Source organism: Salvelinus fontinalis, chromosome 27 (genome assembly GCF_029448725.1).
Source record: "Salvelinus fontinalis isolate EN_2023a chromosome 27, ASM2944872v1, whole genome shotgun sequence".
NCBI classification, from domain to species: domain Eukaryota; kingdom Metazoa; phylum Chordata; class Actinopteri; order Salmoniformes; family Salmonidae; genus Salvelinus; species Salvelinus fontinalis.
In genome coordinates, this window is record NC_074691.1 from 11,264,540 (window position 1) to 11,280,008 (window position 15,469).

The 15,469-nt window shown below is 44.5% G+C and overlaps 1 protein-coding gene across 18 annotated transcripts in view; it reads right to left on the minus strand.

Moving 5' to 3' along the window:
- LOC129825034 (receptor-type tyrosine-protein phosphatase kappa) overlaps window positions 1-15,469 on the minus strand; it is a 164,928-nt gene that overhangs the window by 35,759 nt on the left and 113,700 nt on the right. For all 18 annotated transcript variants that reach the window (XM_055884694.1, XM_055884698.1, XM_055884697.1 and 15 more), the window contains one exon: window positions 1,425-1,727. In XM_055884694.1, the coding sequence (XP_055740669.1) occupies window positions 1,425-1,727 (303 nt within the window). The remainder of the gene's footprint in view (window positions 1-1,424; window positions 1,728-15,469) is intronic.

Below are 15,469 nucleotides of genomic sequence, written 5' to 3' on the forward strand. Positions count from 1 at the left end.
CTGACAGCCTCATCACTACTGATGAAACCTGGCAGTCCCATGGGTCTCTATGGCTGCCACAGGACTGGTCTGCCATGGGGCTGTGTTTGCCTGCATGCCTGTCTCCCTGGGCTGTGTTCTAGTCTAGTCAGGCTGGGTCGGGGATGTCCAAAGCCCTCTCCTTCACAGCAGACAGACAGAGAGCAGTAGCGTGACCAGGTCACATGGTTGGGTGCTTGTCAGGCCTGTCTGTCTGAAGAGAGGAGCAGGGCCCGGGGCGGCGCACACGTGCGTGTCTGCTGTCTCCAGATCAGTGTTAGAGGAACTGTTTACGTGGGCCTCTCTTCTCCTCTCCTCGCCCCCAAGTCAGACAAACTTAAATTTATCAAATCTACTGGATGGATGTCACTGAGACATCAGCTTTTTACACACAGAAAAACAAAATGCATGCATTCCTTTTTCCTGACTGATGCTACTGAAATGGGCTTGGGTTGACATGTTAAAAACAATCAGACAGATTTCTCTTCTGCTGTTGGAATACTATTGGAATGTCATACACCCCAATCTGTTAAAAAACAGAAATAGGTAATAACATGTTTTTATTTATTTATATTTATTTATTTAACCTTTATCTAACTGGGCAAGTCAGTTAAGAACAAAATCTTATTTACAATGACGGCCTAACCCGGCCAAACCCGGAGGACGCTGGGCCGATTGTGCGCCACCCTATGGGACTCCCAATCACGGCCGGATGTGATACAGCCCGGATTTGAACCAGGGACTGTAGTGATGCCTCTTGCACAGATATGCAGTGCCTTAGACTGCTGCGCCACTCGGGAGCCTAGCAGGACCGGAATATAACCCCAAAAACAAATCTCTAGCTACATGCAGAATCAGGGAAAAGTTAAAATAAGTTCTAGTGGAACAATTACAGAGGGCTCAGTCATTTCTCTAACATTATCTCCTGGGCTTGTGCGAACGTGAAGTGAGATTTAAACAGGTCCTCTTCAAGGGACAACATGTCTGCCGGTAGCCACAGGATAGAGCTGGTCACCTGGCTGCATGATTATAATGCTGAAGCGTTTAATGTGAGTTACAAATTCCGGGCTGCCGCCAGTGCTGTTATCTCAACCCTTGGTTAGCTATCCAGCTAGTGTCTATTCAGAGAGCAACAGTGAGAGAACGTGCCCTGCTTTGAAATGAGTAACTCAGCCCAGATGTGGGAATCACAGGGGGGCAGCAAAGAGCATGAGTCAATCTCAACTGGTTACAAACAGAGCTAGATACATCTATCTTTTCAAAATAAATGAGAATTATAGAGATAGAAAAACACGCGCAATGTATGTGGGTGAGCTTGATTCGTGTGAATTCTACATCTGAAATCTGAGCATTAAAAAAAGCCTCTCTGTTTCCTGACATCTATCCGTTATGTAGAGTGCACATACCATCTTCATCTGTCTGGATGATGGTCTCGTCGCTCTCCTTGCGTCCCTCGGGGTTGGTGAGGATCATCTTGAGGCTGACGTTGGTGTTGGGGGGCAGGTTGCCCACCACGTGGCGTGGGGCCTTGGGGTCCATGTCCAGGCAGTCGGCCTTGGTCTGATTGTTGGCGTTGTAGTAATGGTAGCAGATGGTGACGTTGAAGGTGTGGCAGCGGGTGATGTTGTAGCCCAGAGACTCCCAGTCCACAGCGATGAACCTGGCCTGGGTCTCCGCAATCTTCAGCTTCTTCGGGGTCCGCATCGGCTCTGGAGGAGAGAAAGAAACCCATGACTACAACTATGGCCAACATAAAATCACTGGAGAGACCCATTTGTGTACAGTGTCATCTGATTTGGGGACAACATATACTGCCACTAACATGTCTGTCACAGAAAAATGTGCACGGTTAGCCAGCATTAACACATCAGTTCCACACGGATGCTCTGTGAAAGCGAGGTGTTGATGATGGTGCCTGACAATTGTCTTTCAGTAGCACAGCGGCCAGTCTACACAAAGCTCCACTTTTCTTTTCCTCATCCCCGGATCAGAACATATCCACAGACAAATAATGAGGCCGTTATGAGGATTAAATGTCCATGTGAGAGAAAAGGGGGGGACTAATGAGCAACGTAAACTGTGTGGATTGTGTTGAGCTGATGCTGGTGACCAGGAGGACACTCATACAGCCTCTTAAGGGCTTCTGAATTAGCCAATATATCACCCTGGGAGAAAGTCAATATAATCCGGCCCGCAATCCATCAAGCAATCGTGCCATGCTGGATACTAATGACTCTAATAGTCCAATTTACCTGCGCGATTAAGGCAATGATGCAAGTAGCACCTTTGTCTCTCCGTGACTATTTGCATTGGGGAGATGCAGCCAACACTGCAGCAACCAGCAAGGGCAGGACTTTAATAGGAGAATGACTTTAAACACGTATAACACTGTATTTGTGTGTACTGTGCTGATTTCCTCATTTACAATGCATCGGTTTGGACTTTCTGTACATTCATAGTTGGATTATCACTAAAGAGTATTATCATGTTAGGCTTTATATTAAAAATACTACGCATTTCCCGTCCGTAAACATGAGTTAGGGGCCAGCTTTGAGGTTTAAGGGGCTTTCAATTGGTCCTTTATTGATGTGTTCCAGACACCGGCCTAGTCGTGGCTAAAGTGCATGACCTGACATGTAGAGGTTGTGGGGGTTCAGTCTCAGCTAAGTCTTCCACTGCAGTGAGCCCTGGTGCCCCTTCCCACTCTGCAACACTCATTCATTGAGTAATGGGGTAAGGATTCTGCTATGGCCGGCCTGGGGGGGTGTACGTGTGCACCGTGCAGGCTCTTGGCGTGGCAGGCCATCCTCACACAAAAGCCTCTCTCTCTCAAATGTCCTCTGTGGAAACAGACCTGCCCTTATTCTGTGCAGTCTCATCTCTACGACCACTGCTCTGAGCCACACAGACAGAAAGATTGAAAAAAAGGTTAGACGTTCTATCTATATGCATGTTAATAACATGTTATTTTTAGGCCAAACTGACAAAAATAGAAAAAGAGAAAGGTGAACTCGTGGTGCTAAATCACAGATTGTCCATTTTTAAAGGCTGGGCTCTCAGCTGGGTGTAATCACCTGCTCTTTGATGAGCGTCGCCCAGGAGAGTCCTTCCTTTCTAGCCTAATTAAAATGAAAAGCTCTGAATAAAGACTGGGGACTTGTTAACATGAATCTTAGATCGACTGTTGGCTCTGGGGGTTATTATGAATAAAGCTCTCTACAACTCCATACACTGTTAGAGAGATAGTGGGCCATCTCCAACATTCATGTACACCACTTGTCTTTATTCGCACTCATTTGTTTGAGCCATTTATATTGATGTGGCGTATTGTCTCAAATCAATGGCATGGATGTTGGAGCTAACTTGGGAAAAACATGTCAATAGATACCAAAATGTAATTAAATCCCTCTTTTCCTCTGCGAAGAGTGGGGGGGAAACAAATGTTCACACTCCTCTACCACCGTTACCCGCTGCCCTGCAGTGTTTCATTTGAAGTGGCGCCACGGTGATGAAAAAACGTTTGTCGTGACTTATTCAGTGGCCAGTGTTCCTGAGGGTGAGCAGTGCTCAGAGGGGAATTGGTCCAGGAGTGGCCACAGGTTGTCTGTAATAGAGCGGAAGCCGTCGGGAGCAACCTGTTGACCTCCTCTCTCTTCTCTTCACAGTACAAGCATTTAATAAATACCCAGAGAACCGGGAAACTAAAATTCAATTTCTCCCCTTTTTTGCTTCCTGAGCCGGCGACATGATAGTTCAATACGAGTCCATTTCGGTGTAGTGCCAATGTACACTTATTCAAAGATAATTGTGGAAATAAAAGTAAGGGAGAGAAAAGAATGAAGAAGAGGAAAAAGAATACGAGGGTAGAGACACACATCTCCCATAGGTGCGTTTTACCTATAACAAGTCATTATCTGGTTGTCACTCAACGGGGAAACGCACACAAAATTCAGTTGAGCCAGTGACAGCATGCAATTTCTGCACATTTTCACATGGCACATTTCTTTTTTTTTCTTAAATCTCGACAGGTTCTGTAGAGGCACGTCATAAATGAATGGAACGAATAAGTCGGTGCATTTTTCCCCACATAATAATACTCTTTGCAAGTTTGGTCAAGGGCAAAATCCTTTCAAAAGCTGATTTTCCTGACAATAGAGAGTGAGGTCAACAGTGACAAAGAGCGAGAGAAAGAGCGAGAGAAGGCCATTCTAACAGAAGAACCGGATAATTCAGTCATAATGACATGTTATGATCAGGGACACGTTTCATCTGCCAAGTGGACACATGAAAAAGCCAGGGTAAAACTATTCCTATAATCTTTACCACACTTGATCCACTCCAGGATATGTGCACGACGTGAACTCAGTAACGACCAAATGATTTAGGATCAGCCTGAAATGGGCCTTGACTGGGCGATAGAGGCAAAGCCAAAGCTATACATTATCAACCTATTAGTAAGTGCCCAACCCACATGATGACCCAAAATTCAGCTATTCAGTTTGGGGGTGAAAAGATAAAAGAGCAGAAAAAATAAATGAAAGTACCAGGGACGAATAGAGTCGGATAGATTCCTGACATCCTCTATCATTTAAATGTCAACCAGGCAATAATAAGTTGGGGGTAGAAATTAATTGCTTATGACTTCCAATGCTCCATCAACTTTTACCACATGCGTACACACAAAGAAGCAATAACATTTGCATAGCAGACAATTACCTGTCCCCCTCTCTTTCTCGCCCCCCCCCATCCCTCTTCTTTATTCTGTGTATTCTATCACCCAGGGCCATGATTAACAACGCGTGTACCCTTCAGAGCTGATCAATAGCTGTGAAGTCCTGCATTAACTTTACAGATTAGGCAAGCCCCCTATAATAAATTCCATCGATTCCGGCAGCCTCAGATGCTAAAATCCCAGAGTATTTTTCAAGCCTTAAATTAAAAGGAGATATACGGTCCTGGGAGAGGCAAGGTGCCAGAGCGATTAGGAAAGTGTGCCCACTTTCCTAACTCCCCTTTTTCAGGATGGATGCAGGCTGCAGCCAGGTGGCTCACCATACTAAACAGGACAGGGCCCTCCTTTGGCCCCTCAATTCAAACACACATTTCCCCTCTGACCCTCCTTGCACCAGGCTTCCTTTATCTACAGTGCAGTGGGTGGGTGAGGAGGGGTCAGGGAAAGAGGGGTCGGGGAGAGTCTGGAACGTGGCCATTTGGGATGAGGACACCGTGGCGTCGTCCCTGGATCTTTAATCAACCATTGATGTCGAAAACAAAACCCATTGTTCGTACCGCCCGCTCTTCGTGGCGAGCGACAATGTATTCTTTGTCTCCGCGGCGTTCAGCAGAGAGCAAAAGTAACATTTGCATATATGGAGGTAAATATTTCTCTACAGAGTGCTTACATGATTCAAAGGCATGTCTGAAGCACCTGATTAAGTGCACAAACAATCAATCATAATCAAATAAGCAGTCACCAGACACTTAATGGCAAAGAAACCACATTGAATATCCTGCATTGATTTCAGATCTTCCCTCCTTATTTTGCAGCTTGATTCCATTATTTGTTTGCTAATCCGATTAGCAAGGCCCATGATTGCATTATAAGAGAGTTTAAGAATCTGTCACCCGTTGGGCTAAATGACCATGAGGATGCGTCATGGCATTGCTGACGTGCTGCTGGTCCAAACAAATTACACACAGGGGGCTGGGAATGTGACAGGACGGTCACTGTCCTTCTTGCTGGATGGCAATCAGCGACGCTGCCAACCAGGCTCCACGGACCATGATTGATGTTGATTGGATGGAAAGGCCTGAAGTAATGCACTAATGTTCGCTAGCGTGGCATAGCCGGACTAAGAGAATTTAAGACACTTTTTATTGTTGCTATGTGCATTTGTGCATGTAGTTGGTGTATACACTTCCAAGAAAGGTGATAAGTACTGTCAATCAAATCTCTAATTGTCGCACAACAGACACCAGGTGCAGGGAGAAAAACCCCTTTTAAATTATCGGATGCAAATTTATTTGAGTTGTTCAAAAATGCAAATATTGTTGTCAGTCTAGGAATGCACACCGAAGACGCTTCGCCTCCACGTGGATCCCACAACAGGTGCTGTCATTGTCGCACAGGAAAACAAAGCACCCATTTCTCCTGTTTGTGGGCAGAACAGGGGGATTAGATCTTTAATTGCACCAGGAGTCTCCTGTTTGCTCACAGATTGCTTATTCTCTGCTTCCCAACTTCTTAACGTCAATCACAGTCGCCCGGTCTTCCACACTGCTCCACCACTATCTCTCCCAGGCTCCACCGGCTTTCATATGAAATCGACAGCTAAACCTTTTGGAGCAGAACAGCTCCTTTATCTCCTAGAATGGCAATAATGTGAGCCAGGAAGACGGCTGCGCCTTGCACCGAGTTGCTCTGCAACATGTCTTGTCTGGCACTCTTTTATCATGACAAGAAAGGAAAAAAGTTAATGAAACACACCAAAAAGAATGTAATTGAGGATTAGGCAGACAAATTGTAGCTTGTGGAAATCAAATGGAGTTGCTAAACTTTGTATTAGGTTCTGCTCTTTGACCACCCTGGCAGAGACAGGGATCGCGGATGACCAGGTATAATGGGTGTTTTCCAGAAATAGTGTGATTTGATGGTGATGGTGACAGCATACGGGGATAGGGTCACTATGGGAAGGGGAAACAGCACAACAGGGTCTGGAGCAAACACACTTCAATTCCCCATAGGCCTTGCTGCCTGAGATTGCATGGTCAACAACAGGCCACTGTGACAAGCGGTGGGCCGTCAAGAATTGTACGAAGGACAGTATTTGTATTCCGACCTGACTCGCAAAAAAGCCTGAGTAGGATAAAGGGGCCCATTTCGAAGGACACATAAGATTTCAATAGAGATTTTACACAGAATAAGACCTTCAGACTACACAAGCGATATGATTCCGTAGTCAAGCAGGCTGACGCACTCTCCCCACCGTCACGTGCAGCTATCGCCCCTTCTCAAGGAGACACGGGAGAACAAAGCCTAAGGACGGCCAGCAGAGGAACAGAGCCTTTGCAAGGAGACTTCCTCAACAAAGCAATCTGAGAGTCACTGTAATTATGTTCACCACTATTGTGGTTGATCTTCTGCGCCTCCGTTGTGATTTGTTTTCTATCTCTCAGACTGCAGACGCCTAGCAGAGTGTTTTCCACTTCTTAAACCTGAGAGACGTTTTAAAAGGAGCCGCAGTCATTTAGTTTTAAATGAAGATCTGACAGCCACCAGCAGGCACACACTTTGTCTCTGGCCAGTCGAGAGGACAGCGAGACGTTTCTATATGAATAAAATCCAGTGGAAACGCTCCATTACTAGTCTGTCCATCTCTCTGCTCTTGTGAGTCAATACAAAACAAGTGGGGTGAGTAATAGGAGGCATTTCACCTAATTGATTAGAATTGTCAGGTCAGAAAGCTAAATGCAATTTTGAAGTGGCGCTCGCCACTTGTCGGTGCAGCAGTTTCTTCACTCGTGGCGAGAGAGAGAGAGAGAGAGAGAGGTCTTATTGAGGAGCACTACCTCTCTCTCGCTTTCTCTCCCTCTTTGTGGTCTTCTTGACATAACTGTGATAAGTGGAGGGATTGAAAACGGATGGCTAGTGGTGAAATCAACTTGGGGCTAAGCTGGCCTTTGGAATAGAGGTATTAATAAGGGTGGCTGTTTTCTTCATTTATCTCTCCATTAGCCTGGGAACCATTTGGGTGCTCTCTGGGGGTGACCCAATTGATGTAGACCTTCCAGTGACGAGGCGGCGGCGAAATCAACAGCCAGCTGCCCACACATTTCCCATTATTCCACTTCCCATCGAACCACCACAGAACATCCACTCTACAATAAAGCTTGGCCAACATAGCTTTCCTACCACACATCACTTACATGGTTATGGGGAGAATGTAAATCCAATATCATTTATTTTTAATTGTGTTTTTAGCTGCTCATGTAGCTCCCTATGGACCAGTGAATGTTGAGGCGAACACTGGAATGCACTAGACGCTAGAGCTTTCTAATGTGCTTTGCTCCATTAACCTCTGCTGGCTAAGACATTGTATCTAGCTAATGGCGTGTACATTACTTAACGGATAGAAATATACAGACCCCCCAAAAAACATCAATATCAACCGGGGAGAGGAGAGAGTGAAACTGCAAACTCTTTAGATGATACAGGTTTATCACACTTTTCTCACTGGCTGAAGAACGAACATTTAAAAGAGATAGCGGTAGCTGGCCACGCAGAGCCAGTGTGTGTGTGTGTGTGTGTGTGCGTGTGCGTGTGCGTGTGCATGTACAGTGCCTTCAGAAACTATTCATTGCCCCTGACTTATTCCACATTTGGTTGTTTTACAGCCTGAATTCAAAATGGATGAAATACATTTTTCAAAAATCACACCCATCTACACACAATACCCCATAATGGACAAAGTGAAAACATGTTTTTAGACATTTTTTCAAATGTATTGAAAATGAAATACAGAAATATCTCATTTACATAAGTATTCACACTCCTAGAATCACCTTTGGCAGCGATTACAGCTATGAGTCTTTCTGGGTAAGTCTCTAAGAGTTTTACACGCCTGGATTGTACAATATTATTCTTTAAAACATTCTTCAAGTCCTGTGAAGTTGGTGTTGATCGTTGCTAGAAAGCCATTTTCAAGTCTTGCTAAAGATTTTCAAGCCGATTTAAGTCAAAACTGTAAAAAGGCCACTCAGGAACATTCAATGCCGTCTTGGTAAGCAACTCCAGTGTATATTTGGACTTGTGTTTGAGGTTATTGTTCTGCTGAAAGGTGAATTTGTCTCCCAGTGTCTGTCGGAAAGCAGACTGAACCAGGTTTTCCTCTAGGATTTTGCCTGTGCTCACCGCTATTCTGTTTCTTTTTATCGTAAAAAACTCCATAGTCCTTGCCGATGACAAGAATACTCATAATCCATAGTCCTTGCCGATGACAGGAATACTCATAACATGATGTAGCCACCATGCCTGTAAATATGAAGATTGGTACTCAGTGATGTGTTATGTTGGATTTTCCCCCAAAGATAACACTTTGTATTCAGGACATGCTCAAAGGAATATTCAGTGTCTTTTTTTTGTTTTACCCATCTACCAATAGGTGCCCTTCTTTGCGAGGCATTGGAAAACCTCCCTGGTCTTTGTGGTTGAATCTGTGTTTGAAATTCACTGCTCGACTGAGGGACTTTACAGATCATTTTATGTGTGTGGTACAGAGACGAGGTAGTCATTCAAAAATCATGTTAAACACTATTATTGCACACTGAGTCCATACAACTTATTATGTGATTTGTTCTTGCCACAACAAAGGGACTGAATACTTATTGACTGAAGACATTTCAGCTTCTCAGATTTAATTTTTTATTTTTTATTTTTTTATCTAAAAACATAATTCCACTTTGACATTATGGGGTATTGTGTGTAGGCCAGTGACATTTTAAATCCATTTTAAATTCAGGCTGTAACACAACAAAATGTGGAAAAAGTCAAGGGGTGTGAATACTTTCTGAAGGCACTGTATGCCTGCGTGTGTATGTTAACCAGTATTGGGGGCAAAGTGTTACAAAGTAACGTGTTCGAGTACCAAGACTACTATTTTGTGATAACAAGTAACCTAACACGTTACTTTTTACTTTACTTTTACAATATTATTTCATATTTTACTTTGTTGGTGCAAACAAACAACGAAAATCCCTCCCCCTAAACTAAGTTCGCCGTGGTTCCTGTTTCTGCATGAATGTTGTGGCGGGTAGCTGGCATGGTAGCTGTTAGCTAGATAGCTAGCGAGATGGCAGAAATAAGAGCCTTTACCGTGGAAGTATTCACATTACTTTGAATTGGTAGAAGAAAAGGACAGATGTTACCTCTTAAATCTTGACTGACGCTACTTGCAGGATTTAAACACAGGACCATCGGGTTCAGGCGAGAGCCCAATTTATTTATTTGGTAATAAAGTAAACAACGTAGCTAGGTGATCAAGTTAGGCTCAGTTGATAAGAATGGACATTTCTCCATCTCCAACTTCGCCATAAACATAAATTAAAGGACACTACAATTACACATTGTGATCGTATAATTTTACAAAGAATATCTCTGCCTAGTTCGGATCTGTGGGTTAAATAGATTGGCTGCCAATTGTCCATGTAATCTGAGGTCTCCTTTTACTGTGACCAGTTGGTTTTATAGATGTAATAACTTATGTGTAAATACAGTAATTCAACTAAATCTTTTATTTTGAGTATTGTAAAGGAGATATTGCGTCTGTCATTATTCCTTGAGTTGGTATAGCCCAGAGTTATAGATTAGGCTATGGATGGTAGACTTATTCAAGCCATTCAAAGATAGCGTGCGCCCTGTACTGGGCATAAGAAGGAATGACCAAGGCATCTTCAGAGGGTTTTCTGTTTTCAGTAAAAACGCTAAAGTAATGTAACAAGTTACTTTCCACAGTAAGTAACGGTGCATTTCTTTTTTTTACATTGACATTTGAGTAATTTAGCAGACGCTCTAATCCAGAGCGATTTACAGGAGCAATTACAGCTAAGTGCCTTGCTCAAGATTTTTTACCTACTGGGTTCTGGGATTCAAACCAGCAACCTTTTGGCTACAGGCCCAACGCTGTTAACCGCTAGGCTAATATCGCACATAGCAAAGACAGTTTCGTTCACAAAGCTAGGTATGCTCAGGTTTGAACTCCTCCAAGGTGCTCAATGTGTCTGTACCTGAGGCTAAATATAAACTCTTGAGTTCTCGTTCCTCCTCAACCTGAAACAACTGTCATCCACTCCGCTTAGTACACAAATACTGCTCCAAGATGTCTGATGTCATAGCAGAGACGCCGTAAACACCTGAAAACCAGTTACAACTGCCAAATGAGCTTGGCTTCACTGATGAATTCTTAATGGGAGCTGCCATCTGTTAATTACCCAACTGAAATTAGCCAATCATTTAGACCCCTCTTTCCCAGACATAATAGGAAATTTATTCATTTGCATGAGTTTAAAACACCCTATCAAACCAGTGCTGTTTTTTTCACAGTCTCTTTAGAAGTCGGAGGCATTGAAACTCAAACCATCATTTACACTCTTGGTTCTTTGCTCTCAAATGTATTTGCTCTTATTTACTCTCTAAAGTGACTAGCGGTGCACTACAGGAAGTCGGAGCAGTTGGAAAATATTTAACCATCTTCACATTACTGCCTGGCATCGCTATCTGAATATATCCATTAAAATATTGTCCACAGAAAAAAATAAAAAATAATTAAGTCTGAGAGTGTGAAGGGGTGTGTGTGCGTGTGGGTGGCTAGGGCCATCTACTTTAAGTGGTGTCTGTCTTCCCGGTAGCCTACTCGGTGTGTGAACTGCTGACAACTTGCAGCTGATTGTTGACACATCAACCAGGATTAAGGGACAGGGCAATTTGTGACTGTTGTTGTTTTGGTAATCAGTGGCTGTATTGGAGGGGGAGTGGTTTCTCCTCTCCTAGGCAATCAGCAATTAGTACCAGGAGGTGTGCTCTTCACCTCTGCTAGGCAATTAGCAATTAGTGATAGTACTTCAGTCTCCCCTATTTTCTCAGCGGCAGCTGTAAGCTGTGGTCGTATCAGCAGCGGTCTTGTCGCCAAAACGAACTTCTGCCGAGCTGTTCAATGAAGGAGAGAGAGGAAGGCTCCACACCACTCTCTCACTTGAGTATTTTACCCAGTTATTTTCAGATTCTCATTTTGCTCTTTTGTAGCTTTGTCAACTATGTGTGTTTCTATACCTGTTCGCTTCTCTCCCTGTAGGCCTCTCCCTTCTAATTTAGTGTACCCTCAGCGCACAACCCATGCAGAATTCCTGGTCTATGGCAGCGTTCAGAACTGCCAATCTGCAGTCAAGAATGCAAGAGTTAATCCCAGCCTATGCTGCCCTTCAGTCCCTAGAGTTTTTGGCCCTGACGGAGACATGGATCACCCCAGAGAACACTGCTCCCCCAGTCCGAGAGCATCTGGTCGTCGGGGCACTGGGCTAATAATTTCTCCCTCGCTCATCTGTCCATCTCATTTGAATTCGATGCTGTCACTTGTCCGCTCAAGGTTAACATTGGTGTCATCTATCACCCACCAGGTGCCCTTAGATAGTATCTCAATGAGCTTGACACCTTGATATGCTAATTTCCTGAAGATGGCTCTTGGCTCATCGCACTGGACGACTTCAACCTCCTGTCATCTGATTAATTTATTTTCACCTTTCTTTCCCTCCTTACCTCTTTTAACCTCATCCTTTCCCAGTCCACTCCTACTCACAACTCAGGCAATACGCTTGACCTCATTACTAGAGGCTACTAATGTCACTGCAACCCCCCTCCAGGTCTCGGAGCACTACCTTGTTCCCTTTCATCTCTCCTTCAACCCTACCCAGATGGTCATGGCCCGTTGCAATCTTAGCTCTTTCTCTCGCACTACTGTCTCCTATCCTAACATCGCTCGCTTCTGTTAAATAATTTTCCTTCCTGTCGTCTCCTGCCTTTTCGGCCCTACTCTCCTCCCTTTGCACATCTTATGACACACTGTCCCCAGCTGGCTCAGCCCTCCCTTCCTGCTGAGTGACTCACTGCAAACTAACAGAACAAGACTGCGTTCTGCTGAGAAAAAATGGAAGCACTATCATCATTTCACTCCCTCTTCTCTACCTTCTCTTCCTCTGTATCAACTGCTAAAGCCACTTTCTATCACTCCAAATTTCAAGTTTCTGCCCCTAACCCTAGAAAAGTATTTGCCACCTTCTCCTCCTTCCTTAATCCTCCACCCCCTCTCTCCCTCCCTCTCTGCGGACAACTTTGTCAACCACTTTGAAAAGAAGGTTGACAATATCTGCTCCTCATTCACTCAGCCTTTTCATCTTTCTCCGGCCACCCAACAACCTGCCCACTAGACCCCATCCCCTCGTCCCTTCTCTAGACCATCTCTGGAGACCTTCTCCCACTCCTCACTTCCCTTGTCAACTCATCCCTGACCACTGGCTGTGTCCCCTCTGACTTCAAAATAATCAAAGTTGCTCCCCTGCTCAAGATACCAATACTCAACCCCTCTGATGTAAAACTACAGACAGGTATCCTTTTCTTTCCAAAAGACTCATCTGATGTCAAACTATAGACCTGTATCCCTTGCTGTTCTTTCCAAAACATTTGAGCGTGCTATCTCAGAACGATCTTCTTGACCATAACCAGCCAGGCTTCAAGACGGGTCATTCAACCGAGTAGTCTCCTGTGTCAGAGGCTTTCCGCACTGCTAAAGCTGACTCTCTCTCCTCTCTTCACATCCTCCTTGATCTATCCGCTGCCTTCGACACCGTGAACCATCAGATCATCCTCTCTACCCTCTCAGGGCTGGGCGTCTCAGGTTCTGCACATCCTTGATTGCATCCTACCTGGCAGTCAGCTCCTACCAATTCACATGGAGAGGATCTGTGTCTGCACCACATACTTTGACTACTGGTGTCCCCCAGGGCTCGGTTCTAGGCCCTCTTCTCTCTACACACCAAGTCACTCAGCTCCATATCCTCACATGGTCTCTCCTATCATTGCTTTTCTCCCCCCCCCCCTTCTGACACCTAGGTGGCGACACACATTTCTGCATACCTGGCAGATACTGTATCTCGGCCTACCACCTCAAGCTCAACCTCAACAAGATGGAGCTGCTCTTCCGCCCGGGGAAGGCCTGACCGCTCCATCGCGGTTGACAACTCCATGGTGTCCCCTTCCCAGAGTGGAAAAACCCTTGGAGAGAGTCAGATAACTGAAAATTATCCATGATTATTATTTGACCATGCTTGTCACTTATGAACATTTTTGAACATCTTGGCATAGTTCTGTTATAATCGCCACCCGGCACAGCCAGAAGAGGACTGGCCACCCCTCATAGCCTGGTTCCTCTCTAGGTTTCTTCCTAGGTTTTGGCCTTTCTAGGGAGTTTTTCCTAGCCACCGTGCTTCTACACCTGCATTCTAGCTGTTTGGGGTTTTAGGCTGGGTCTCTGTACAGCACTTCGAGATATTAGCTGATGTACGAAGGGCTATATAAAATAAACTTGATTGATTGATTGACCCTGCACAACACCCAGTCATTCTCTTTAAACATCAAAGAAGTGACTTGCTCCTGCAGGTTCATGCACTACAACATCCATAGAGGTAAACGTTACCTCACACAGGAAGCGGCGCAGGTCCAAATCCAGACACTTATTTACAGAAATTTGTTGGCTGGGCTCCCCACTTGTGCCGTCAAAAGCCTGCAACTTATCCATAACGCTGTAGCTTGCCTGGTGTTCAACCTTCCCATGTCACCCTGCTCCTCTGCACACTCCACTAGCTTCCAGTCAAAGCTTGTATCCACTACAAGACCATGGTACTCAACTTTTTAGTGACAGGGGGCAGTATTCGGAAATTCGGATGAATGACGTGCCCAAAGTAGCAAACTGCCTGTTACTCAGGCCCAGAAGCTAGGATATGCATATATCCTAGAAGACACTCTAAAGTTTCTAAAAATGTTAAAATAATGGCTGTGAGTATAACATAACTGATATGGCAGGCGAAAACCTGAGGAAAATCCATCCAGGAAGTGGGATTTTTTTAATGTGGGTTTTCCATTGAATGCCTATTGACTATGTAATGGGTTAGGGCCCATATTGTAGTTCCTATGGCTTCCACTAGATGTCAACAGTCTTTAGAAATTGTTTCAGGCTTGTTTTCTGAAAAATGAAGAAGAATGAGACCTTTCTGTCAGGGGACTGGGGAGGCATGCAGTACTGGTACTTCATTCTTTTTCCTTTCTATTGAATACGCTATTGTCCGGTTGAAATATTATTGACATGTTTTGATGAACTTTACCGGTACTATTAGGATGTATTCGTCTGCATGTTTTGACTGCCTTTGAGCCAGTGGATTACTGAACAAAATGCGCCAACAAAACAGTTTTTAGGATATAAAGAGGGACTTTATCGAACAAACTACCATTTATTGTGTAACTGGGACCCTTGTGATTGCAACCAGATGAAGATCTTCAAAGGTAAGTGATTAATTTTATCGCTATTTCTGACTTCCGTGACTCTTCTACTTTTGTATGTTTGTATGCTTTTATAAGCGGGGCGCTGTCCTCAGATAATCGCATGGTATGCTTTCACTGTAAAGCCTTTTTGAAATCTGACAAAGCGGCTGGATTAACAAGAAGTTTATCTTTTAACCGAGGTTTAACTACGGAGCAGCGAGAGGAACTGCCCCTCCTTACCTTCAGGCTATGCTCAAACCCTACACCCCAACCCAAGTACTCTTTTCTGCCACCTCAGGTCTCTTGGCCTCTGAAACTAGGACAGCAGAGTGCCTTGACCATCTTCCGAAAACATCTGAAACCCAACCT